Source organism: Tasmannia lanceolata, unplaced genomic scaffold (assembly GCF_043159265.1).
Source record: "Tasmannia lanceolata isolate RefF3 unplaced genomic scaffold, GAP_Taslan_0.1 ptg000008l, whole genome shotgun sequence".
NCBI lineage: Eukaryota > Viridiplantae > Streptophyta > Magnoliopsida > Canellales > Winteraceae > Tasmannia > Tasmannia lanceolata.
In genome coordinates, this window is record NW_027518685.1 from 69,339,888 (window position 1) to 69,367,298 (window position 27,411).

General features: G+C 37.0%; 1 protein-coding gene and 1 pseudogene across 3 annotated transcripts; both read left to right on the top strand.

Annotated features, from left to right (window-relative positions):
- Positions 1-5,612: 5,612 nt before the first annotated feature.
- LOC143885545 (uncharacterized) lies at positions 5,613-15,274 on the top strand. Of its 2 annotated transcripts, XM_077389773.1 has the most exons (5): positions 5,613-6,138; positions 10,638-10,995; positions 11,436-11,892; positions 12,273-12,328; positions 15,027-15,274. In XM_077389773.1, the coding sequence occupies exons 2-3, from the start codon at positions 10,870-10,872 to the stop codon at positions 11,700-11,702; spliced, it is 393 nt and encodes a 130-aa protein (XP_077245888.1). In that variant the 5' UTR covers positions 5,613-6,138; positions 10,638-10,869; the 3' UTR covers positions 11,703-11,892; positions 12,273-12,328; positions 15,027-15,274. The 2 variants fall into 2 exon arrangements, with proteins under 2 accessions (XP_077245888.1, XP_077245889.1); XM_077389774.1 differs by lacking the exon at positions 12,273-12,328.
- A 6,121-nt stretch (positions 15,275-21,395) lies between these two features.
- On the top strand, positions 21,396-27,411 carry LOC143885546 (putative LRR receptor-like serine/threonine-protein kinase At1g14390; annotated as a pseudogene). The gene is made up of 7 exons (XR_013253452.1): positions 21,396-23,501; positions 23,788-23,921; positions 25,614-25,857; positions 25,946-26,154; positions 26,309-26,358; positions 26,560-26,671; positions 27,060-27,411. The product of XR_013253452.1 is annotated as a putative LRR receptor-like serine/threonine-protein kinase At1g14390 (transcript).

Genomic DNA, 27,411 nt, shown 5'->3' on the forward strand with positions numbered 1-27,411 from the left:
TGTTCGAGATCAGTAGATTAATTTGCTTGTAATTTCACTTTCTGCAAATTTTCATAATCCCCTTTTCCTTTTAATTTAAATTTCCATTTTTTTTGTTGAACTTTCAGCTGTTACAATTGTCGAGCCTCCGTGGATTTTCTCACATGCAAAAGTCAGCCGTGACGTGGCTTTTCTTAAAATTGCCTAGCAAGTCCCAATGAACTCATGTATAGTACAACATCAAGTGGTCTTAAACTATGTTGCCTGTAAGAACATTTTAGATAATTCAAGTAAGCCAGCCATCATCAACATCCTCTGAAAAAAGTAGTACCCTCATAATCTCCGAAGTATCAACAAATTAAACAAAAAAAAAAAAAAACACAAACATGCTGGAAAGAAGCTGTCCAAACCTGAAACCCTAGCAATCTTAATCCATCTTTTCCAATCTCTTTTTCATTTCTACTGCCCTTGAGGAAAAAACTGAGCAAAAGAAAAAGAAACCTAGCTTTGAATCATCATCATAAGTAAGAAAAACTCAGAAGAATCCCAAATCCAAGAAATTTCATAAATGAAAAAAAGAAAAGAACAGAGAGGTAGCGTTTCTAAAAGGTGACATGGGTAAATTACCCTGAAACAAGGTTTCTAAAATTTACCCTGAAACAGGGTTTCTAAAATTTACCCTGAAATAGGGTTTCTTGAAGAGGGGCAGAAATTGTTAGAAAATTTATGTGCAAATCTGTAATTTAGGATTCGAAAATACCTTATAAGAAATTAATCTCACAACTTGAAGACAGAGATTACTAATACTATTTTCTGTAATAATAATCTGTAAAGGAAAAAGAAATCGTTAGATCACTTATCGAGTTGAGGCACGAAGAATCTTCGCTGTCCTTAAGGCAAATCTCGCCCCCACTATGACGAATCAAAGGTGCAGATGCGCGTCTCGGCGTATGCCTCCAGGATACAACAACGCTCGCTCCAGGGGTGTGCACTCACTCAGCCCGGATGCCTAAGAACTTGCTTATATTTGCCAAAAGCCTTGAGCAGAAAACCAGAGAGAAAGGCAGAGAAGAGAAAGAGCAGAAGAAGAATCCGTCAAGGATAATCTTCTGTTTTCTCTAAAACCGATTTATATAGAAAGGTAATCGATCCGTTAGGATGAAACGTCGCACTCTTTTAGTGCGTGAGAGACGTTTTCCAAACGGTCACTAAACCACGATTAAGGAATCTCAAACGGTAAAAAAAGAATTAAAACAAAATAAATAAATTCTTGACCGTTAAAAGGAAAAATAAATAATAGAAAAAGAAAAGCCTTAGGTCCACGCGCGCGGCCGGCCGAGCCGCGCCGGGCCTGGCGGCTCGCGTGTGTGGTAAGATCAAAAGCCCACCGGACCCAAGTGGGCGATCCGTGCGCGTAGGATCCCCATAACCTCTTGATCATTTACAAGGTTAAGAGAGTGAAAGTATATATATGGCCACTCTCATCCTCTCACACTTCCCATCTAGGACTAAAGTTTTCTCATGACTTTAGTCTTTTTGGAGGGAAGCCCAAAAGCATACATAAAATTACTAAAAACACCCCATTGTAAGTTTGAATTACAAAAAGACTTCTTTTCACATAAAAAGTCAACAGAAATATGGGAGAGAAGAAAAAAAAAAAACATCAATCAGGCTTCTAAGTAGAAAGAAGACACAAAATTTCGGACAAATCCCAAGATCGAAAATCACAAATCAAGATGAAAAAAAAAAACAAGTATTACTGATGCACAGGTCAAACATTTACAAAAAAAAGTATTACTGATCACCATTCATTTGTAAATTTACAAGTCCTGAGAAGATAAGTTCGGTGAGGATTTTCGGGCTTTGCTAATGATCTCGCGATACCGAGATTTTGGAGAGAGAGAGAGTCTTCGTGGGAATCTTGGGTCGAAAATCTCGGATTTGGGGGCGAGCAAAAGATACAGAGGGAAATATTCTCGGCAAGAGAGGGTTTTCCCTATTTTAATGGTTTTTTTCCTTTTTTTTTTTTTGTATTTTTTGCTGATTTTTTGGGAATTTGAGAAAATCAAAATAAACGGGAGGAGGAAGAAGGGGAGGATGACACGTGCTGTGAACAGTAAAACTTCCCTTCCTCTTTGTGGACACACTGTGTCTGTCCATTTTTTTCCATTTTCCCCTCCACTGTTGGATGGGTTAGGATCATCCTATGGGTCTAATTTTTTGTGGACACCTTATCTAGGTAAGGGACTTTCAAATGAATGGTTTGGATCACCCAAACAATATGGGCCGTACTGTATTTAACCCGACCGAGTAGATAAGCTTAGCTACATGACCGAGTAGCAACACTTTTTCGATATATATATATATATATATATATATATATATATATATATATATAGAGGAAAGTGTTTCTAGTCCGGCCGACTAGAGATCATTCTCTAGTCCGCCACCCAAAAACACATGGGTCTCACATATTTTGTGGTGATCTAAAGCATTCATTTGATAGGCCTCATCATAGATAGGTTGTCCACAAAAATTCAGCTTCATAGGATCTTCTTAACCCTTCGATTTGTGGAGTTAAAAATGGACAGATTTGTGGCAGTTTATAGCCGTCCATTTTAAGCTCCACAAATCATAGGGTTGGGATGATCCTATGAAGCTAATATCTTGTGGACACCGTCTCTATGTCAAGGCCCATCAAATGAATGCTTTGCATCACCCAAATATGTGGGACCCATGTGTTTTTGGGTGGCGGACTAGAGAATGATCTCTAGTCGGCCGGACTAGAAACACTTTCCTCATATATATATATATATATGTTTTCAAAGTTCAAAGTGATTGTTTTACATTAGTTCCAAAGTGGATTCAAATAGTAGAGGATGTCTGATAGTTCAAAGATTCATACCGTTAGAAAAACTGAAAGAGGTTCCACAAGTCTAAAGTATTATACCGTGTAGGTGCACCAAATAACCAAATTCAATAGAGTTCATTCGACATTCAAAGATAGTAATTCACAAAGATTTTTCATAAGGTTGTCAATGCAGATGGTCACACAGTGGTCAAAGTTCATAAGCGTGAAGGAATCACAAATGGGTTTCACAAAAAATTCATATAATGGAAAAATCATTCAATGTAAGTCTCTTTGCCATAAGATTCAATAGATTTCAAAAAATAACGGAATTAGCATGCAAGACCCAAGTCAAGTCTAAAGTTTATCAATGGCTCCAAAGATTCAGAGAGTTTGGGATTCACAATGGCATAGTATTCAAAAGGTAAATCGCAGCACTAAAGTAGTACGAAATTACGTACCTCAAATGCCGAATATATATTCCTTCAACAATTTCTAGGGCATAATACCTATCCCAAACAATGGCATTCATATCAATAAATAGGCCTAGGATAGTGGCCAAAGCAATGGTTAAAACCTCCCAAAATTAAGAAAAATACTTCAAAATTTTCAATGGGTTCGGAAGTCCGACACTATTCATCGGACGCCCGCACCACTATTCATCGGATGCCCAACACTATTCATCAGACGCCTCTGCACACTTTCGGGTTTTCGGTTTACTATTCATCGGACGCCCGCAGCACTATTCCTGACTGGTTTTTGCCAAAATTCCAGATTCGTCCCGATTTTCCCAAAACTTCAACGGAGCATAACTTTTCCGTTTTAGCTCCGATTCGCTCGTGGTTGGATTCGTTGGATTCATATCGACGAGAGGAATCCATCTAAATCAATTTCACGCTCTGAATTAGTATGAGTAATTATTGTAAGATAATCTAATCTTTTAGGTTAAGCTTTCTAAAACTAAAATTCTATGATATAACTGCCAATTCTTGGGTTTGTTGGGGGTTGAAGGGCGATACTAACCCTAAGAATCCAAGATCAGTCAAAATATTCTTATTCTAAGCCATATTGATCACAAATCTTATCTTTTAAATACTTTAATTATTTTTTAGTGTTCTCAACATGCTAAACCTTATGTAGAACATAGATCTTACCTCGATTCACGTTCTCTCTTCTTGAATCACGTTCTTCCTCTCTTTCTCCTCATGGATCTTCTCTTAGGGCCACAAAGACAGTTTAGGGTTCTTAATCTCTCTTAAAGTTGTATTTATAGGCTTTTCTAAAGAAGCGCTAATTCTAATCCAACTTCTAATGACAAAATTACCCTTGATTCACAAAGCGGACGAATATTAAAGGGAGGGGTAAATTCGGGTATTTACAGTTATCCAAATAAAGGTATATAAAGAGACGTTTGTCTCCAAGGAAGAGGTACCAAAACCAAAATCCAAACAAGTTTTAACATTTTATCTTTACTTTCAAGCACTGTACCTATACTTTTCCTAGCTATAGATTTTATCCGGATTAAGGATGTAATGAATTTATCTTCCCAAGTGAGTCCTTCCCTTTAATTCAACTATCCCTCGCATTGGCGTTTTGTTTCTATTCTTTTGTCATTTAGTTGAAATAGAACGGCTTGTAAACCCTGAGAGTCGTTTGCATTCTGCGTGAATCGATAGCGACATTTGCGTTCTACGCTCGGTGACGTTTCCCTTGCCAATCGCGAGTCATTCATGTTCTTCGCATGTCGACATGTCATTGACAATTTGCGCGTGTCGACATCTCCTCAGTTGGCATTATGTATGTACTGAAGATGTCCTTTCCATCTGTGTATAGATAGAGGAGCCCGAGGAAGAAGTGACGTTCTCCTCTTCATCTCAATCACCTGAAATCCAATCTCAGGGGATGGAAACGTTTCGGTTGCTGAATCCTCGAAATGAGTTTCCAATTTCATACCTCCTTGGCTGGCACGCCCTTGCATCACTCACACATACACACACTCCCCACACACGGTTGCACTGACCGACTGTGCCCTGGCATTTTAGACTGAACAGGACAGTACAAATGCATCATGTGAATTAAATGAATAAGACAAAATGTGCTGCTATGTGGCTGTTCTTTCTCTAAAAAGTGAGTCACGAAATGGCTTTTTGGTGAAATTGCCTAGAAAATCTCTCTTAGTGGGTTAGTCGATGCTTCTTCATAAATAACTTGGTCGTTCAGCAAGCTATGGAATGGTTTTTTTGCAAAATTTCTACTACAAATGAAGGACATAAGTGCATTTGAAATTTCTACTACTAATGAAGGACCAACCACTGACAATCTTGGAGAAGAAAATGAGTGAATTTGGGTGGAATTGAAGGAGGAGATAGGAAATGAGAAAGCAGAAAAGGGAGAGCTATTAAAGAGTTCACTTTGAGTCTAAAAAGAAAAAAGAGATTCTTTTTAACTGGCCCATATTCATCATCACTCACCCAAACCCGAAGGGAAGAGTACTTAGACAATTCATTTTTGAGCTCTTAACAAGTGGACAACTACTCCCTTTATGTTATGTGGCTTGTAGGGATTTGCTCGGTTCCACACTCGGTTAGGCTGTCAGAGGTTTCAGTAGGAATACTCTCTTTTATTGCATTTTAAAAAATATATTTAACTTCAATCAAGATAAGAAATATTCTTCACATGAGTATGACTAAGGAATTATCCGAAAATCTAAAATGTTCAATTTTGGTCACATGATGGGTATATATATCTATAATCTATCTATAATATATACTAAGCCTGTAGGATTACAAAATGTCATTCACCTTTTCTAGGAAAAAGGTTTCTTTGGAAAAGTTTTTTGGGTTTCCCTCCTATAAGAATTCGTTTGCCGCCCTTACATATAGTTGCCAATCAATTTAAATTTCCCCAAACCAATTCGATTTTGCCTCGGATTTGATTTTACCACCGGTCCACCCCTTAAAATCAGCAATTTTTCCTAAACGGTAGCTTAACATTAGAGGTTTTTTGGGATAATTTACCCAAAATATCAGCTCATACTATTTCAGTTTCTTATTTTTTGATTCTCGGCAAATCATCATAAATCAAAATTTTGGGTAAAAGAAATAAGAGTAAGGGGAGTCCGGCTTTTACAAAATAGAAGTCTTGGGTAGATGAAATAAGAGGTTAAGAGGAGTCCTGCTTTTACAGAAGAAATACAAGAAACCCCCTTTCTTCTATAGCGGCGGCCGGCAACAACATTCTCATGCCTATCATCAGCCAACCTGCTGTTGGATTAATGGAAAGGAACAACAAATACATCCATCTGCTCACCGGTAAGTTTATTCAGCTTCTTTCTCATTTCTTATCTTTGCATCCTCCTCCTTTCTTTGTTAGCTATATTTCTTCATTGCAAGAACCAAAGCAAAGGGATAACAGAGATTCAGACGTCAGCTATGTTCCTTTACATCCAGATTTTGCCTTTTTTTTTTCTTTCATTTTGCCCTTTATCTTTGATGTTTTACCCTTTACCATCCAGATATAGCATTTGATTTCCTTTATTTCTTTTGCTCCAGTGGTCTCCTGTTGGCAAGATCAGATTTTCTTTTCATCTTTTCCTTCTTTACTTTTTTTTTTGAATGTTAGTTGAATATTAATTCACAAACTTTCCACTTAATCTTTTAATTTATGCATCTCCTGTGTTAAGAGTTTATGATCTAATATGCAGTTAATAATTATATTGCTTTGTACTATCTTATTACAGTCACGGCTTTTGGATTTTCTAGGATTGCCATGATTTCAACCATGTGTTCATGTTTTCTGGGATTGCTTAATAGTTAATACTATCATTTGAGTTTGTATGATCCACACACATGTACATCTGGATGAAGGAGCCTAACTTAAAAAACCCAGTGTAGCCAAGGTTTCGTCTACTGCCATCAAAATTGAGCTTCCATCAGTGCTAACATTGTGAAAATTCATGTCAACATCGTAAAACCATTTTCTCAACTCTTTTAATCTTCTCCATTTAACCCTTGGTCACTATTGGTTCCTTGGTGTTTTCATAAATATCAAAAGAACAAAACTGTAAAATATATATCTTTGCTCGACAGCTGCACCCCAATGGATGCTCACATATACAGCATCCTTCATGAATTCATAATAACCTATGCATTAGGGTGGGGCCCACCATAATCTAGACTAACCTATGCATTAGGGTGGGGCCACAATTTTTACACCCATGCATAGTTTTTCTTGAGATCCAAACATGGCCTAAGGGAGGTAAAGATTTTTCAGCTATATGGGCTGAAATCTTGCAAATTTTAATCTTTATTTTTCTCTAAAATAAATTATTTGAGATGGAAAAAATGACCCAATTAATTGAAAATTTTATTCCCTTCTAAATCGAGGAAAGGAAACATTTCCCCTAGAAAAAGTTTCGGTCGGAAATATTTTTCTTGAGATCCAAACATGGCCTAAGGGAGGTAAAGATTTTTATAGTGGGCGCCTCAATTTCATATTTGTTGCTCCGTCTTTGGATTTAAGTTAAGGACTGAATATGTAGTGGCTTCAAAGCACACCAATTCTAGAGTTTCTACTGCTGTGATTAAAAGTTGCTTTTGCTGACCACTCTACATTTGATTGGTATCAGAGCATACCAAATCAAAGAGTATAACTGTAGAAGTTTAGAAGCTTCAATGATTTCTGCTGCCGATGTTTAGAATCCACTTGGTTTTCACTTCCGCTCCACTTCATATTTGGTATCAAAGCCAGGTTGTTGTATAAATTTCATTTTATGTGGTCCTGTGTGCTCAAGGCAACAATTCAGAGCAAGGTTCGTGTACGAGCTGCCATTGAGAGTGTTCTCATTGGATGTTGTATGTTGTTGCCCCAATCTGTTTACTGTGTCCACTAGTTTTTTCTTACTATTTTTTGTCATTTATTTTTGAGTTTATTTATTTGGATACCACACTTTCAAATCAGGCACACAAGAGGGGTATCCTATAGGTGTCTATTTAGTTTAATTTTATTCTATTTAAATTACGACCTACATATTATTCATGTGTTTGCTTCTTTGCCACTTGTTATATAGAAAAGAGATGAAAAAGAGGGGTAATTGTAACCGAGTTTTTATATGGTGGCCGATCGTGAAAATCACAAGGGCAGAGTGTCAAATCTCTGCCCCTTGATTTTTTATCTAAGTGGAAAGTCAAAAAATGGGCTTTGACCAGGATAAAAAATCAAGGGGCAGAGTTTTGACACTCTACCCTTGTGATTTTCACGGTCGGCCACAATATAAATTCTCATTGTAGCCTATTGTTCTTTTATTTTTTATTTCAATAAAAGATTACCTTTTACCATAACTAGTAAAAGGCTATAGTCCTTATTTTTTCCAAAAAGTTTCTTTTACTTATATTTCTAAAATCTTTGTTCTTTCTAATAAATCTTCTAACTACATACATCCAAATATAGAAGAGAAAGTTTCTCAAAAACTGTGTTCTGTTGGAGAAATTACTTCAAAATGGAACCATTATGACATTTCATGTATGTTTGGTGTTGTACGATTAAAAAGACAAAAATTCCTTATTCTCATTCTTCTTTGTTTTCCTATTGTTTAATCTCCACCGCCATGGCTGACCATTGCTGCAACTTGAAGGAGGAAGAAGAAGCAGAGGAAGAAGAAAACAGAAAGAATCGATGTCGGGAAAAATAGAAGATGCTAGAAAAATAGAAAAGAAGAGAGAGAAGGAAAAAAAGGAGAATCGACACTCGAAAGAATGGATTGGAAAAAATGAAAAAGGGGAAGAAGAGAATGTTGGGGTCGTATTGGTGGAATTGGGGTCTACTCGGTGAGATTTAGGAATGACTCAGTATTTTTTAAAGTCAGCTTGGTGAAATTTAGAGTTGACTCTGTGAGATTTTTCGGCCGACTCAGTGACGCCACATTTCACGAAGTCGGCCGCAATTCTCACTGACACGGCCCCAATTTCTGCTTCCTCTCTCTCTTTTTTAAAATTTTTTTTTCTGGAGTCTTCTACTTTTTCCATTGTCGATTCTTTTGTTTCCTTCTTCATGCTCTTTTCTTCATCTAATTTGTCCACTTTTTCATCGTCTTCTTTCTCTTCTTTCTCCTCTTCTCCAACTTTTTTCGAGTTGCAGCGATGGTCGTCGGTGGTGGTGGAGATTAAAAAACAGGAACAATTAAAAATGAACGAGGCATTATAGTCTTTCTCACAGTACGCGAAATTGAATAAAACACCATTGACGTGTCATTTCAGAAAAGATAACACAATTTTCGACGAACTTTCCTATTATAGAAAAGGTTCTTTTTTTGAAATACAACCCTATTTCAATTAAAAATAATCATTTTTATTTTAAGCACTCCCCAAATATCTTTTTTTTTCTTCCATTTTCTTTTATAGCAGTACAAAAAATGGACTCCTATCCTACTTCTAAAAAAATAACAGTAGGCTCTCCTCTCAAGAGGATCTTTCATTTCTCTCTTCCCCTCAAAATCCTAGAAGGGGGTGGGGTGGGGATATTTCCCTCGACTGGTGCAATTCTCTCTCTCTCTTCCCCGCCTCCTATTGCTCAAAAGGTTACAGGAGAACTCTCTTAAAAAAAGTCATTTCTTTCTCTGCACACACTTTACTATAATGTAGACTTTCTACAATTGTTTTTTTTCACCATGCAAGCCATTAATACACAAATACAAACTAGAATTTATACTTTTTTCCAAAGCATTTTATTTAATCTCGATCTTATATATTGGGGCGATGCGAGCGTCAAATCTTCGGCATTCATATTGATTTTCACACAGGGCTTCTACGGAATACCAACTTCTCAATCCATCCATGACAGATCCACCATCAGTGATTGGACCCACGAATCGCAAGCATCGTGAAAGATTTAATCCTCTTCTTTTATTATTCTATTGTTTATTTATTAGATCCATACATAAACAGATTGCGCATAAGCTATTCTTAAATTTTATTTATTTAAATAATTTTTTTCTTTTGGTTATTGTTTTATGCATTTTATAGTAACCGATCATATGCATACTTTATCATTTATAAATTTCCAGATCAAATTTGTTTGATATAGATTTCTTTGAAGTTATTATTTTATTTAATTATAATCTTTGCTTGCAATACATCATTTTGTTGATAGAACTACATATTTAAAGCTTTCTAAACAAATTTTAGGTTAAAAATTTTACATATTCACTTCGACATGTTGAACTAGTCATGACCCATTAGAAATCTAACTTCACAGTTATATTTAAATTCGAAATTTTGATGTCCTCTCTTCCTACTACATTCAAAATTTCAAACCTTTTATTTATTTTTAATCTTGTTTTCTTTGGTGTATGAGATCAAGGGATAAATAAATAAATGAAAAAAAGATCTTCTAAAGAGCATGTACAATTGAACTCTGTGTAAAGAAAAGATGGTAGAGAGATGGTGTGTCTAGTAGCAAAATATGAGAGAAATGACTTGTTTCTAAGAGAATTATATGATGAAAGGTCTTATGAATACGTACTCAGCATCCCATCCTTCATATTTGATCCTACAGCAGCTCACTTTTTGACGGGCTGCTGTTGGACCAAATCTCAAGGATGGTACCTTTATCGTACCGCCTTTATGTGTTCATACGGCCCTTTCAGCATATAATTTCCTTCTAAAATGGGAGGGAGAAAGATATTTTGGTACAGGCAGATTTTAGCTATAATATAAAATTTTATTTCTTTCTATATATATATGTATTTCAAATTTAGATGTTTACGACATCCTCTGTAGAAGAAGATGAAGAGATTAATTTCATACTTGCGCAGGGGTCGGGCTGTCTCAAATGTAAGCAAAAGTGTGAGTGTTCTTGATCTTTCTGACAAGGAAAAAACTGCTAAACCACCCAGACGCCTCTCAATTCCTGCCAAGTCTTCTGTCAGCCCACTACCGAGACCGGTTAGCAGCATTACTCCAATATCAGAAATTAGAACAAAGAAATCAACTAGCAGCCAGGGAAATTGTGATACACCTGCCTCTGATGCGTCAAAGTCGACAAACATGCGGAAATTCAGTGTTCTCTTATCTGTCTCTTGTTGGATATCACAGATTAAGATATCTGAATCTGCCGCTAAGCATTCAATTTCACTTGGGTTTTTCAAGCTTGCCTTAGAGTCTGGATGTGAGGTATCTAGGCCCGTATATTCTTCAATTTCACATTACACACACTGCTTGTATTCTATGCCACAAATATCTCCAATATTTTCAAATTATCACGTTTTTATGGCGACATTTTGATAAAACGACAATTCCGAAATAATCCCTAGATTTTAAAAATATAGCAATAATATCATAAAATATTGCAATAATATCATGATGTTATCCTGACATTTTTACAATTTTTTTATATTATATATTTTTCTTAAATTTTATATATTTATGTATTTTTAAATAACTTTATTTTTTTTTCCTGATATAAACCTGGAAAAAATAAAAGAAATTTAATATATTCTGAGATTTTCCGTTGCCTAGAAATTCCCAAGAACGATATTTGTGACATTGCCTGTCTTGATTTTTCTTTCCCACATAATTCTAATTTGCTAATGCGTTGTGGCTTGAATTCACAGCCTTTTCAGCGATTGCGTGATGAGCTGAAATCATATGTACTTCGACATAACCTTCTGGAACTTGGAGAACCCACAAAGGAATTGCTGAGAAGCTACAATATTTCAGAAGATTTAGAGCAGGTACAGGTCTCTGAGACATGCTCTCTGGTCCCTGAGTCATCTGATGAAGATGGTCATTCGACTTCTACTGCAAGAGCTGGCAATTTGAAACCCAAATCATTGAATTCCGAAAATATTAGAGCATCTGTAGTTGGAGAAGCAATTTAGAAAGAGGGTGGTAAAAAAAGAACTGCAGTCAAGAACAGGGCATCAGTTAGCAAAAGCTCTTCAAATTTGGCATCTGTTAATGATAATAGGAATAATTTGCAAAAGAAATCTCAGCGGCCAAGTAGGCAGGATACCAACAGAGAGAAGGGGAAGGTCAAGAATTCAGAGACTAAGTTTGCTAGTGAGAAAGGTAAAAAAAACATCTCGATTTTTTTTTTCTGTTCTTTTTTTCTTTCTTTTTTTTTTTTTGAAAAATGATCAGGTGTATGGTGTTCTTTCTTGCCTCAAGACCTTTTTTCTCATGGGAAAACTGCACGGCATTCATTTTTTGTTGTTGTGGCAGTTGACCTCATGGTTACTATTCAATGCTTTGTGGATAAACACATGGTGAATGTATAACGTCAACCTTTGTCATGGCCTACAAATGGAAATTATTAATTTTAGGGCAAATTCTTAAAGAACCCACCATTTTGATAGGGTCACAAATGAGAGTAGATAAAAGGGGTTTAACTGTCAATAGCAGTGCTCTTCAGTTGGCCTTGCTCGTCTTATCTTTTTGTTATGTTACAGATTCAAGCAATCCTATGTCTAACGAGGAAACAGAGCAAGATGACAAGGAAAACTTGGTATGATATTTTCTTCAATGAAATGAATTTCAATTGACTGTTTTTCTAGAAGGATGGGGCTGCCGTTATGTTTTTTTGTCACATTATAATACATGTGGCACACTTAGACATTTGTTCCACTCATTTAGCGTGCCACCATTACCTCTAGTCTCACCATTATTGGGTGATCCTCACCTGGATAAAAGGATATGACTGTAGGATAAAAGACATGATTTTAACATAAAATGAGGACATAATGTTAATAATCAAGCTGAACACTTGATCACCTCGGGACTGGAGGCAATGTTCTAGACTAGCTGGGCACACCAGACTGATGAGGATGAACACCATTGGGTGTGCAATTTTTTACAGTTGGAAACCTGTATTACCAAAAGGTAATATGGGCACATCTATTTGTATCACTATTCATTTCTACATTGGCGCCTTATCTGAATTTGAAAGGTCTTTTCTTAACTTCTTCCTGCCACATCTGAATTGAAAAGGTCTTTTCTTAACTTCTTCCTACCATATCTGAAGAATTGAAAAGGTCTTTTCCTAACTTCTTCCCGTTACGGAATTTACATTGGCATCATATCTGAATTGTTCATTTGAAAACTCTATTGCGATGTGTTATATTCAAATGCTAGAAAATGAGAAATTAACTACGGGTTCATACTCAACGAGGACAAAAATCTTCTGACTAGACAATTAAGATTGTTCATCTAATGAGGGTTTCAGGCTACTGCATATTCATGGTTCGCTTAGCTAGATTATATCTTATGTGTCTAGTAGATGGTTACATTGATTGGGTTGTGGTACATATATTGCTTCAAGGGATTTGCTAGCGACTATCCCGGATGGCATTTCATGGCTGGCTGTTGCATGTGAGAGCAGCCTCACAGGCTCACTTTTCATCAGATTTTGTTTTATGAACTTTATTCATCTGAGGTGGCTGCTCTCAAATGCAACAGCTTGCCACAAAATGCCTTTCTGTGATGGTCCCTAGCAAACCCCTTGTTTCAATATATGGTGTTACCTCTTACCTGTTACCTTGATAGAAAAGGTGTGTCTCTAGTGGTTTTTCTGAGCATGACTTTGTTCAACTTGTTTCTTACAAACCTCTAGTCTTCATTATTTCAGCACTCTCATATCAATATATGGTGTTCCCTGTTACCTTTATAGAGCAGGTTTCATCAGAGATGTTTTTGTTGTTTTGAAGGTTTTGGTTCAACCTTTTAAGCAGCAATGATGGTTTGTGGCATTGAGCCTGTTCAATTAGAAGGTCCATAAATCTTACAACTTTTTATTGTTTAGTCCTCTCGTACCAACAATTTATTTTTTTCGATTCTAATCTGATGAAAGGTATCTGCCATTACAACCATAGTTTAAAACGTCTCAGCATCATCATCGACTCTGTCGTGTCAACTCCCTTTTATGCTGGATGAGTTCCTGTCCGAATCCACATTTTCACCCTTCAAAGTAAATAAGATATCCTTTGACTCCATAATTATGACTATTTCATCTGGGTACTCGATCGTGGCATTCAAAGTGACTAGGATTTGATTTGGCTTCTTTTGAAACAGAGATTAAAACATTATTTTAATGATTTTGTTGTTTTTGCCTGTAATCCGAAACAAGTAATTCAAGTATTCAACTACACTTGATTTGTTTTCTTTATTGTGATGATCCAGAGATCTAAAGTGACCTTAGAATATGATTTTAGTCGTTTAGTTGAAGGATTTTACTCACTGAATGTTGATTGTCGGTTGTGTATTGTTATTGCTTTTGTCTCTAATTTGACACAAGTAATTCAACTGTACAAGATCTGTACTGTTGATTGTACTGACTCGAAGCTCAACATTTCCCTGGTAGTCGATTTTAATTATTTAATTGAATTCCTTTACCAATCGAAAGCTGATTGTTGGTTGACTTATTAGCAGTAATCCATTTGTGGTTCTTGAAATACCTCTAATCCGATGCATGTTTTTAACTCAGCTATTGAGGGGCTGTAATCCAGTTCTTTTGAAGGTTTCCTTTTTCCTTCAATACCGACCCTTTCTAATTTCTGACATCCCCTCAATCCAAACATAAAAGTATGTTTTTGGAGGTCTAGCCCAACTGCGATGTTACTCACAAGAGGAAGGGATTAGAAACACCCGTAACTGAATTAAAAAAAGAAATGGCAACATTGGATAGTCCCTTGATCATTTATCAGTTTCATACCCCTTATACCCCTTGAGAGGAGCACGATTATCAAAATAAGAAATTGTGGATTACATCTCCTATTGTTAATATTATAAGTTGTTATAAGCTTCTCGTTTTGTTTTCTATCTGTTTGAAGGTCAGTAAGAACATTTGATGTATATGCTATTCTCGTTTTATTTTCTATCTGTTTGAAGTACACAAACCAGAAGGTTAGTATGATCATTTGATGTGAGGCACTTTTGAAGTACACAAATCAAAATGCTATTCTCGATAGCTGCCTTCAACAGGTAAAATTGTTGAGATTATGAATAAGTTTCTCACACTTGTACACTTGCCTGTTAATATGTTTCAAGCCAAAAATGCCCACCAATTTGTCATCTAAATGCTCTGTTCCTGTTTTGCAATTTTTTTTTATAGTATTAGAATTTGCAGGTAAACATATGCATTTGCATTGAGTTAGATTATTTTTAATTAGTGTTATTCTCATTCGAATTTTTATCTTTTTTTTATGCAGGGAGCTTCACAGCTTGAAGAGATCATCAGCTTGACACTAGAATAGTAGACAGTCAAAACTAAACATATATTAAAATTCTATAAATGTATTCATGTGCTTTTGTGTGCTTGTTTGAAGGTTTTAAGCAGAAGACAAAGAACAAGTGTTTGTGTTTGAGTGGCGAACAGTGATAATTGCTGTGTGTCATTGTTTTATTCTTGTGGTGATTGCCAACACTATATTGATATCATTTAATTTTTTGTTTTGTATACATTTGAAACATAAATTATGGGTTTTTGTTATAAAGGTTGCATGGTTGCTATAGTGCAGATATCAACTGTACCAGCTATTCACAAAAATATAAAATAAATAGTGAAGCACCATTATCAAAATTTACAGTGCAGATATCAACTCCCTCTAGTTATGGCTTTCAGTTTTGAATCAATGCATTGAGAATCACAGTCCAAATTGCATGAGGGAGAATGGAAGAGAATGCTGGATATTTGGAGACAAAACTAAAAAACAGGTGAATGAAACAAATAAGACAAGCTAAATCAATCAAACAAAGAGAATTGAAATACGACAGGTCGGCAGGCATATAAAAATTAATAAAAATGAAACCAAAAGTAGTTAATGTCTACCCAGCCTAGCTGTTTGACAGGCAATGCATGGGTCTTCCCACTTTCTTCACTCAATGAACAACCTCTTTTTATTGTCTCTTTCCTCTCCCATTAGATCTTAAGACCAGAATCAACCCAGATCTTGAGAAACAAAAATTTTTTGTATCATAGTGAGGATTCTCAACTAATCCACTATCTGAAAAAATATGTACAAAAAGTCCAAAAATATGGTCACTATACATCCATATCCACTTTTGGCGTCAACTTTTAAGGCTGCTCAAGTGTCTAGTCTCTCTTTTTATCAACTTACTATAAAAATCTCTATTTATTATCTATAAATAATGAGAAATTTTGTAGCTGGCCATCGATAGGCTCCTTGCTATTTAAAACCTTATAGATGCTTGTCCTAATAGTAACTAAATGTCATATCTATGTTATATATCTGTATACTATATGGTAACTAAATATCATATCTATGTTACATATCTGGATACTATATATGATGCAGAACTTAGGTGGCCCCATGCTATTGTTGTGAATGGTAGAAAAGTTTATTAAAGAGGAAATAATGGGATAATCCGTGTCTCAGGGGTCAATACAAGACAGAAAAGAAGTATACAAATACAGACACAAGTACTACTAGTCGGCCGTTAAGGAGGGAGAAAATCAAACAACTCTAAGCCTTCCTTAGACACTCTTGCTCTAACTAGCTTATTATTGGCTTCGCCATTTGCCAATCTTACATGCTGGAAAGAAATATAGGTCCCAATATAAATGGCTAATGGCCACACAATTCAGTACTTAGTTGAATTTTGAGATAAGATCGAGTTGCTAAAATTCTTTGCATGCATGGTGGCTCCAACTAGTTTGCTCTTTTTTTCTACCACCTCCAAATATAGTAGCATTGTAGTTCATCTTCAATTTATTTTCAACATCTTTTTGTTTTACAAAATCCCCTTTGAACATTGTGGTATGTTTGCTCTCATATGAGGAATCGATTCGACCCCGCGTCCTTTTTCAATTAACAAAATATCTACAATAAGGTCTTCTTAGTTGCTGTAATCAGAAGGCTGACCCGGATGGATTTGGGGCTGGTGGGGCAACTTATTTAGGATGACAGGCTGTTAAGCCCGGTGATTTGGACTACTATTTTATGTAATTTATCAATATCTTTCCGGATCGATACTTTGTTGATCGGAAGCCACTAGTAGCACCTTAGCAAGTCCGGTAGGTGCGTTAAGGCGAATGGAATGATTGAACTTGGGACCCCCTACTAATCAAAGGCTTCTGTCCTGACTTCCGAACTTGCTTTCCGACTTGAGAGCGGAATGGGGACTTGCCCACCCCCTACTAATCAAAGGCTCCGGACAGCAGACTCCGGACTTGGCACGACTAGCTTTCCGACTTCCGACTAGCGACTAGGGACTTACGACTCCTGACTTCGGACTTCGAACTTGGGACTTGCCTGCCCCTTACTAATCAAAGGCTTCTGCGACTAGGGACGACTTGCCTTCCGACTTCCGACTTGCGACTAGCCGGATAGCGGACTTCGGATAGCGGACTGGGGACTAGGGACTCCTTCGGACTAAATAACTCTTACGAAAAGGATCGCTGGTTCAGCACCTCTATTTCTACCCGAAAGAGATCCTATTTTTCAAGTTGGCCTTCCACCAGCTGCTGATGCGGTTATATAGCCAGCATTTCAGGCAGTATTTGAATAAGCCGGCCCAGCCGAGGATCCGATCAAGTACTGGTCCATAAAGCCGAAACCTTATCGCCTGGTTGCTCTAAGCTCTAAGCTCTAAGGTTGTGTATGGGTATGGGTATGGTATGCCTGAATGAGGAGAAGGTATTGGATCCGACGGTTAGGCGGGTGAAGCAAGAATAAATCTGATATTGTTCCCCCATGTTCTTATGAATCTTAATAAGAGGCACACAACCTTCTCCCTCTCCTTAACCATTCATTCTATAGGGCGAGTCCCTAAAGGGACTAGCAGTCGAGCTAAAGTCCCTAGAAGCGAGCAAGAGATACAGGAAGAATCGCTAAAAGCAGAGGAGCATGATCCCACCTTCCCTTCAGACTTCCCTTGCTTTCGCCTAGCTGTCTAGGGAGTGAATATTCGATTGATTTCATTCTGGTTTCGACCCTTGATCCTGTCGAGCCACCCCTCCCGACAATTCCTCATTTATCGATTTTATGCCAGCTGGTATGTCCGGTAAGAACGTCTCCAAAACCAAATCTTCATCGTCCCCTGCATCGTCTAGGACACTCCAAAACCTGAAAATGATCACGGGGAGGAGTGAAGTGAGAAGAGGCAAAGGATTTGGTCGAAACCGATCGAGGCGAGTCTCGACTTAAGAAAGTACCATCAAACAAGCGATGCTATACACGACATATACATAATGATAACGGTAACAAGACTTTCATGATCTTTTTCCTGATGAGAGGAAGACGCTATAGTCTCATCTCAATCCCACATGAAAAAAGCAAAATGGACAAGCATAGGTTCCTCATCATGGCATACGAGATCTGAATGAGTGATGGGGCACTTTGCATGCAATGCCAATGCATTAATCGATATGAATATCATGAAACATCTATAAAGTTATCAAGTTCTATGCCTATGTCACGAGGGTCTCACGAACAAGTTTTTAACACTACCTAGACACCTGGGCTGCAAATCTCATCACCCATCCCCCCCCCATCGAATGAAAGGCGGGTAATGGAAAAATCATTAGATTGGAATAGTTGCTGAAACATCTCCAGCGTCTCCACTGCCCACAGAACAATCGACTAGAAGACAGAGCAGAGCTGCGGAGGGACTTCAAGTATTCATGTTCAAGAGCAAGAGTCAGTAAGGTTTAGGCGAGTAAGGAGAGGAATAGATTCCCTTGTTTGGTACTAGAAGCAAGCTCGAACTACCAGAGAAATTGGGTGGGCCTAAAAAAAAAAAAAAGGGGGAATGTCAACGCATCTGGGAATAAACGATTGATCTCTATCAATAGACCTGCTAAAGACCCGAACCATAGAGTAGTTAGCACAGGTGCCACGGAGAGATATGTTTTTATATCTCGCATTGAAAATCCTCCTTCTTTATTGTAATACATATATGATCAGATGTATCTGTAGTTAAAGATCGCTTGTATTTGTACACGAAATCCCTAATCCCGAACGAAAATAGATATGTACAATAATCCGGTGGATGAGATCTACCTGTCCCTAAAACAGAAAAAGATGACCCCTTCTTACTGAGCATTACCGATAAATATTCATTTTTTTATACGTTAGGTTTCATGTTTAGACAGCGGAAGCGGCTGTGGTTGAGTAACCTGCTCCACTGAAGCTCATAGGCCTTGATGCCTTTACTAGCTGGCCCGACTAGGTTAACCTCATTAAGAAGACTGGTCCACCCACCACTAAGGGTAAATCCTGGAGCTCGGTTCGGTGGCACGTGATGGAAGACCTTTGCTTTGGGGAAGATTCATCACAGACCGGAGAAGCTAGGAGTACGAGTACGTTAACTCACACTCACCCCGATCCGTACACACGTACACCATAGACAGATGCTCTGCCCTAGTGATCAGAAGATCTGGCAGGGTCCATTCTCCTAGTTCCGTCATCCATCTAGACTTAGCTCTCAGTCCGCACGGTCGTTCACAGGTGGTGGGAGGGGACTCTTTCAATCTCTGTTTGCTTTGCGGTCTGTTGATCGCCGAATGCCATCGTCTTCGGATGTGCAATGACTAACCGCTACTGAAAGACGGAAAGGAAAGATTGAGAAGCGGTCCAATGCATTGCCATTATGTTTACCATTGGACACTGGAATGCGCGTCGATCATGAAAGGAGCATTTGTCTCCGCCGTGCGTTGCCCTTTTTGCTTTTTGAGAGAGAGGGGAGGCTTGCACTGAGCCCTTTCCCTGACTAACCAGTTCTCCCCCCTTCCCTATTGATCATACAACAAATGCACGTGGTTAGGAATCGTTAATGGCAAGCAATTGATTTGCTTTACCTGAACTTCTCTGCCCCTTTCTTCAACATAGGGGACAACGAACGGTTTCAAAATGTTTTCACTGGTAGTTCACAGCGGCGACTCGAACTACGTATCCAACCCAGCTGAAAAACGGAATGGAATAGTCTAAGATTCGGGTGCTGATGGAGATGCTTATTATCATTATGCACCTGTTCTTTCGGTAAAGTTTGGATTGAATTGGTTTCAAGTATCTGAGAATCAGACTTCAGACTTGGGGCCTGACCCTACTCTTCCAAGCCCATAGGCAAGGGCTATTCTAGCCAGTTCCTGCTAATCAGTAAAGTGAAAAGAGGAGTGGACGTATCAAAGCAGATGGATGTAAATACTATACCCATTCGTTTGCTTTGACTGTAAACTTTACATTTTTCAAGGAATAAAATATTTGGGCTTTTGATCAAAGCAAAAATGGCTCTTTACAAACGACAATGTCAAAGTCTCCGTGTTCAAAAACTTGGAGTGTAGCAATTTTATGGAAAAAGTTTAGAAAGGGAAAAAATATAAAAACTTTCCTACCTTTTTTTTTTTGATAATTTGAATCCACCCTATTCAATTTTTATTTAGAGGGACCTCATGATATATCCCTATAAATTAACCATAATCATATTATTCCCTTCTAAATCGAGGAAAGGAAACATTTTCCATAGAAAAAGTTTCCGTCGGAAATATTTATCTTGAGATCCAAACATGGCCTAAGGGAGGTAAAGATTTGTCAGCTATATGGGCTGAAATCTTGCAAATTTTAATCTTTATTTTTCTCTAAAAAAAATTGTTTGAGGTGGAAAAAATGGCCCAATTAATTCAAAAATATTGACTCTAAAATAAATTTACAAGTTTGAATTTTTATTGGCTGTTATAATGATTAAATCACACTTAATCTTAATTTTGTTATCGTTAAATATTGGACCATAAGATACCACACATTGCCGACAACGGTACGTAAAATGACACAAAAATGTCCATGATGTAAATTACAACATCTATGTGCCTGTGAAATCCCTTATTTTTCAAAAACTACTGTGGACCCACTTCATATGATGATCGAAACCGTTCATCTGTTGAGCCACAACTTAAATATGTGGTAACCGGTAAATCATCTCTGTAGGATGATCCCAACTTCCCAATCTATAGAGGTTTTTCTAAAATGTGAAGTCTCTCTATAGAGGTTTTTCTAAAATGTTAAGATCATCTTATTTAAGTTGTGGCCCAATATATGAACGGTTGGGATCATCCTATGAAGTTAGTCCTACAGTATTTTTTTTGAAAAATAATGGACTTCTTGCCCGCAGAATATAAACCACCCCCCCCCTACTTTGCACCATGTTTTGATACGGTGGGTCCTACCAATTTCCCTCAAACACAGGAATAGGATGGGGCACACCAAGAATACCAGTGCTCACTATCTCAACCCAAATCCATACATAGAGTCAGGCCCACCATCTTACACCATGTATTTGTTGTGTGGGTCCGACCACCCAAATTCATATTCATGTATAAGGTGGGGCCTACCATTTTACACCTTGCTATGATAAGGTGGGCCCCACCATTTTAATGGAATGATAAATACAGTGGTTGGACCTGTTGGGTTGATTTGGATCTTAATGGAAGGAAGGAATCTAAAGATGTAGACTTGCTGAAATCCATGCCCTCTTGTCTGCCCACAAGCACTACGCACGTGCCGCCGACACGTCCACTTTCTTACAGGACTTTTAGCCTATCATATTTGCCCCTCTTTTTTCTACACAAAGCTCGGCTCTTCCTTTCTCTGCTCTGCACTACTCTACTCTTCTGTTCCATTCACTGCCATTCTAGAGCAATTCTCTTCTCAATTTATTTTCTTGACACCCACTTCAAATTATTTTCCACCCATCTTTTGAAGCTCTTATTTTGAACATTAATTGCTGAAATGTTTGGACTTTTTTTTTCTCTTTCCTCTTTCTATTTCTCCAACAAATGATACATCTGGGTTTCCTCATCTTCAAATCCTTCCATTTCAACTCTCTTTTTTTTCTGGGTTTTTTTTGTTATAACTTATAAGTACTTAAAATTCACAACCCATTTGTAAGAATTTTCATCTTCTAGTCAATGATTTCTCCATCTGGGAAACAACAGTGAAACTCACACTCACTCCGCACCAAAAACCATTTTGCATTGTTCTTCACTTTCAGATCAAAATTTTAGGTAAAATGGGAAAAAAAAATTCATTGTCTTTCTTAGTCTGTGGATTTTACACTCCATTTTGCACCAAATTTCAGCTTTGTTTGTTTTCTTGGGTTTCAGTCCCTTCACAATTAATTTCCATAAATGGAAAGGACTGAGATTTAGACTCAATTCTGTGACTAGTTTCAAGTCTTTTAGTTTCTAGTAATAGAAAAATTGGAGTCCTTGTTTACTTGCTTCTTTCTTATATTGCTGAATTTTCATTTATGTGATGTAGGACATTTTTTGTTGTTTCTTTAGATTTCTTATTTTCCTTTTGGTTTAATTCTTAGTTCTATTTGCAGTAGGATTATTTACAGATAGTAAAAGTTATGTATAAATTAGGAGACTAAATCGCCGCATTAGAATGTAAATATTTTTATCTGTGTTCTTTCTACATTTACCAATCTTTTCTTCCCAACCATGGAAAACACACATAGTTTTACCTTCCTTACTATTCTCATTTTCTTTGTTCTTCCATTCTCTTTTGCTCAATTGCTTCCCTCTGAAACCATGGCCTTGTTCCGATTTCAACGCATTTTGGAGTACCCATCTGTTCTCAATGGCTGGAACAGGTGGACTAATTTCTGTTACATTCCTCCTTCTCAGTCTCTTAAAATCATCTGCTCGGGAAACCATGTAATTGAATGAACTGTCATTGGAAACAAAGGATCCCCTTATCCCAGTAAAGTCTTTTCCATCTCTTCTCAAACTCTATCTTCGAATTTTTCGATCGACTCCCTTTTCACCACTCTTTCTAAGTTGTCAAGCTTGAAGGTACTGTCACTTGTGTCGTTGGGTTTGTGGGGGCCTTTACCTGCAAAAATCAATCGATTTTCGTCTCTTCAAGTACTGAATATAAGTTCAAATTTTATTTATGGGAAAATCCCATTGCAAATTTATTCATTGACCAGCATTCAGAGTCTTATTTTTCATGATAATTTGTTCAACGGAAGTGTTCCTGATCTTAGTAGCTTAACAGTTCTTGAAGAATTGGACTTGGGTTGCAATATCCTCGGACCGGAGTTTCCCTCATTGGGGAATAAGCTTGTCAGTCTAGTATTGAGAAACAATTCTTTCCACTCAAGTATTAATTCTGAACTTCAGTCCTTTGATCAGCTCCAAAGATTAGATATCTCTTTCAATCAACTTGTGGGGCCAATCCCATCTCTTTTGTTCTCTTTACCTTCAATTCAGTACTTGGATTTGGCTGGTAATGAATTGAGTGGAGCTCTTCCAATGAATACATCTTGCAGAAATGGACTCAATTTTATGGATCTCTCTCATAATCTTTTGACTGGAGGTTTGCCTCCCTGCGTCTGTTCTAATTCTTCAGACCGAATTGTGTTGTATTCATGGAATTGTTTGTCTTCTGGGGATTCAAAGTATCAACATTCAAACTCATTTTGCCATGTAGAAGCTTTGGCTGCAGTTATGCCAAGTAAACAGAAGGAAACATCAAAAACCAAGTTAGGCCTCTTACTTGGAATTGTTGGGGGGATTGTGGGATCTTTGGTAGCATGTATGATGTTAATATGGGTGATAGTTAGGAGCTTGGGGAAAAAGAATGAAGGGAACTCTAGATCTCAGAAATCTGTCATAGAAAAAACGTCAGTTCGGATATCCCCAAGACTGGGTACTGAATCTAGTAAGCTGTTCTTTCTCTTCCACCATTATTCATTGCTATCTGTCTATAGAATGACCATGAATGATTTTTCTTTCACTTTACCATCGTTGAAAATTTCAGTAGAAATGTACCCAAGTTTTCCAGACTCGCGTCTATGGTTTAAGGGCCTAATCTTTCTGAATTTCTTTTGTAACGTTTCTGCTTGGTAGTGTATATAGACTTTTGTAAATGGATTCTTGCATGGAGCTCTCAATGTTTCTTTGATAGGAATGATTAAAATTTGTGAAGCCAATTTTATCTATGACAGGGCATATGTCTCAGGCAATGAGGCTCGGAGCACTTGGGCTCCCACCATATCATGCTTTTACTCTGGAGGAACTCGAAGAAGCAACAAATAACTTCGAGCCGTCGAATTTAATGGGGGAAGGATCTCAGGGTCAGGTATGACAGTGAATCTATTTCAGATGGAAAATATCGGCTACTACTCATAATAACAATCTTATATATTTGTTCTTAAAATGCTCGGGGACAAATGATCATGTAATTAAATGTTTCAGTATAATGTTGACTTTGTCATCCTAACCACTGCATTGATTAATGAAGGCAACAGAATAGGTAGATCATTTACGAAATGTTAATAAACTCTAAAGAAAGGATAAGGGGATAGTGTTGTATTTTCCTTCTTCTATCTAGAGCTGAATAGACTACCCAAGTTGTGGCTCTAACCATGACACAAGAGTGAATGTTTCCAACGTATGTGCCTGTGAGCATTGAAACAAAACTGACTGTAGAAAATAGATGACAGATTTTTAAGATCTGGTAGACCTCAATGAGTCCTGTTTATTTGCTCTGTTTCCACCATAATTTGCCAATAACCGTTTAACTGTTGATTTTTGGACTGTGCCTGTTGTGTCACTTAAACTCTTTTGAATACTAATTATTTTGTTCATGTGTTCGACACAAAAATCCCCTCAAGTTTCAGTCTATTAAGTGGTAAGTAGTGAATTTCATATAAAGTTATCCTCCTTATCAGTTCTCCATTCCCTTAGCAGCCTAACTCCCAAGTTATGAATGGATCAAGAGCAATGAAGAAATGTTTTTGGGTGTCTACAGTGTAAATCTGTCTGAAAGATTCCAAATAGCTAAGCTGGTTTCCGAATATTTTATTTTCTCAAAATTTAAACAAGTAATCACACGCACTCATGGTAAAGATCTCAAAGTAATAAAGGTTCTTTGAAAACATTATAGGCCTAATTCAGTCGGTAATAGTGTTCAACTCTATCGAAAAACATTTATTTTCACTTGTATGATTTGTTATTGTCAGATCATTTTGAGTTTTCACACTTTTATAATTTCATGTAGTGAAAAGTTGGATCCTTAAAAATGCATCAATGCTCTGTTTTATATCTCCACAATCAGTAGTTGATTGGATTTACTTTTTCTACGTTTGAAACTTCACTTGGTCAATCATTGACTTGCACAAGTCAACTTGATTTCAGATCTACCGAGTCAGTAAAACTCGTTGATCCACCCGATGCAATCAGCTTGCTGGCTAAATCATTGACTGCCTGATTCAACCCACTTTTGCTTTGGGTTGACTTCTTGACCAACGATGAGATTTTAAGCACTACCATATCTCTCTCTATATGGTGTCTTTCAATCACTAGTTATACCAAGTGAATTTTCTACGTACATAAGTCAAATTTGCGTAGTTATACTTATAGCTCCTGAACTAAAGTATCTCAAGAGGACAGTAAATTACAGTTTTCTTGTAATGTCTATGTCATTAGAGTTTCCAACATGGGCATCCTAATAAGGACAAAAGATTTGGACTGTTCTATTTAATGTCCCAGAAATGAGGATAATATTCCCATTTTCATATTTTGCAGTAACCTTTCCTGATTATGGTGTGTCTTACTGGGCCAATATAGAATATTTGAAAAACTGGAAGTTATTATTCTTTTCTGACATTGGGTGATGATCCATCATCATATCTCCATGAATTTGATAGAATTCTGTAAATTGATATGGTTAGAACATCATCTCTACTAGACACAGACTGCTTCACTTTCATTCTTTCAATGTTGACATCTGAATAATTTCACATCGTCTTGGTTTCTTTTGTAATTTTAGCTGTACAAAGGCTGGCTCAGTGACGGATCACTGGTCGTGGTGAGGTGTCTGAAACTAAAGCAAAGGCATGCTCTTAAAATCTTAAAACAGCAAATGGAAGTAATTTCAAAGCTCAGACATCGCCATTTGGTCAGCATTCTTGGACACTGCTTTGTCACTTATGAGGAATCCCCTAATGCCACTGATACCATCTTTCTTGTCTTCGAATACGTTTCAAATGGGACACTGAGGAGTCATCTTACTGGTAAGGGGAATAACCATTATCCTATTGCTTTTCAGCCATTAATATCTGAAATATCATAGGATTTCAATTCTTATAATTTATTTGGCAGAACGGCGAAAGCAAGAGATGCTGAAATGGCCACAAAGATTAGCTGCTGCTACGGGAATTGCAAGAGGAATCCAATTCCTGCATACAAGAATTGTGCCTGGTGTTTTAAGAAATAATTTTAATATAAAGAATATTTTGTTGGACGAAAATCTCACAGCAAAAATTAGTGATTATAAGCTTCCAAGACCATTTATCAATAAGATCACTATGGTGAGCTCCACCTAGAGTGAATAGTTCAGGTTTTATGTTTTGTTAATATGAAGTATCCACATTTACTTAATACACCCCTAATTTTATTGATCTTTTTTTTTTGTTTGAACCAAAAGGTCTCAATTTCAGCTAATTTTCATCTTTAATAATGTAGGTCGGTTCTGAAAGCCCTTTCAATGGAGCAGAACTTGACGATCTCGACAAGTAAACAACCACCTTTTTGATATAATGCTTATAGCTGGAGTGTGTCTTATATAAAACCCAAATCAAAATTAAGTGTAGTTTGATCATCGTCAGCCTAAAAAGCGTTTATATTTCTTACATGTGGGAGTGTATATAGTGAGGACCACCAAGCATGTTACTGTGAATTGAGTTCGAATTGGTTTTTACTTTCTTTATCTGCAGTACTGGACATGGTGATACAGAAGATGTTTATCAGCTGGGAGTTATTCTACTAGAAATTATTACAGGAAATCCCATCACATCTCAGACAGAATTGGATGTCTTGAAACTTAAGGTAAACAACCCATTCCTCAATTTTACTATTAATGCATTTAGAGAGAGAAATTGAAACCTTTTTTTACTATTTCTAAGCTATTAATCAGCTATTTCTAAAACATATTTCTAGTTTTTAAAAAACATGGAAATCTCTTCAGAAAAGATTCAAGTGTTTGGATTATTCAAAAAACAAAAAAAAATTCCTTTAATAACTGGAGAAAGAAGGTTTTGTTAGTATGTTAAGGAAATGAATTCCTTATATTAGGAAATTTTGAACCCATGATTGCGAGTTGTGACACGCCATTAGACATCAAGATTGAATCATGAATAGATTTTTAGTTCATAATAGTATGTTGAAATTTTAGTAATTTTTTTATAGTTTATATATGTTTTTTTGTGGTTCACAGCTAGAGAGAGGCCTAGCAGAAGGCCCGAAAAAACTGAGGGGGGAAACTGATCCTTCCATTAGAGGTACTTTTGCCTATGAGTCCTTAAAAACTGCAGTTGAGATCACCATAAACTGTCTATCTGAAGATATTGGTGAGCGTCCATCAATAGAAGATGTTCTCTGGAACTTGCAGTATTCAGCTCAAGTTCAAGATGGATGGACGAACAGCGAGAACCTCAGTACACATTCATAGAGATTAATGTATCCTTCATTTTGTATTTATTTTTATCACTTGGTGGTGTTTCAAAAATCCGGATCATGGTACTTGTTTGTATATTTCTACCCATCCTAATCTCTTATGGTTCTTTCTA

Bases quoted from the DNA above. Each gene is read 5' to 3' on its own strand.
- LOC143885545 (XM_077389773.1), top strand. From the start codon at position 10,870: ATGCGGAAATTCAGTGTTCTCTTATCTGTCTCTTGTTGGATATCACAG. The intron at 10,996-11,435 runs GTATCTAGGCCC...TTGAATTCACAG, and splicing joins CCTTAGAGTCTGGATGTGAG to CCTTTTCAGCGATTGCGTGA.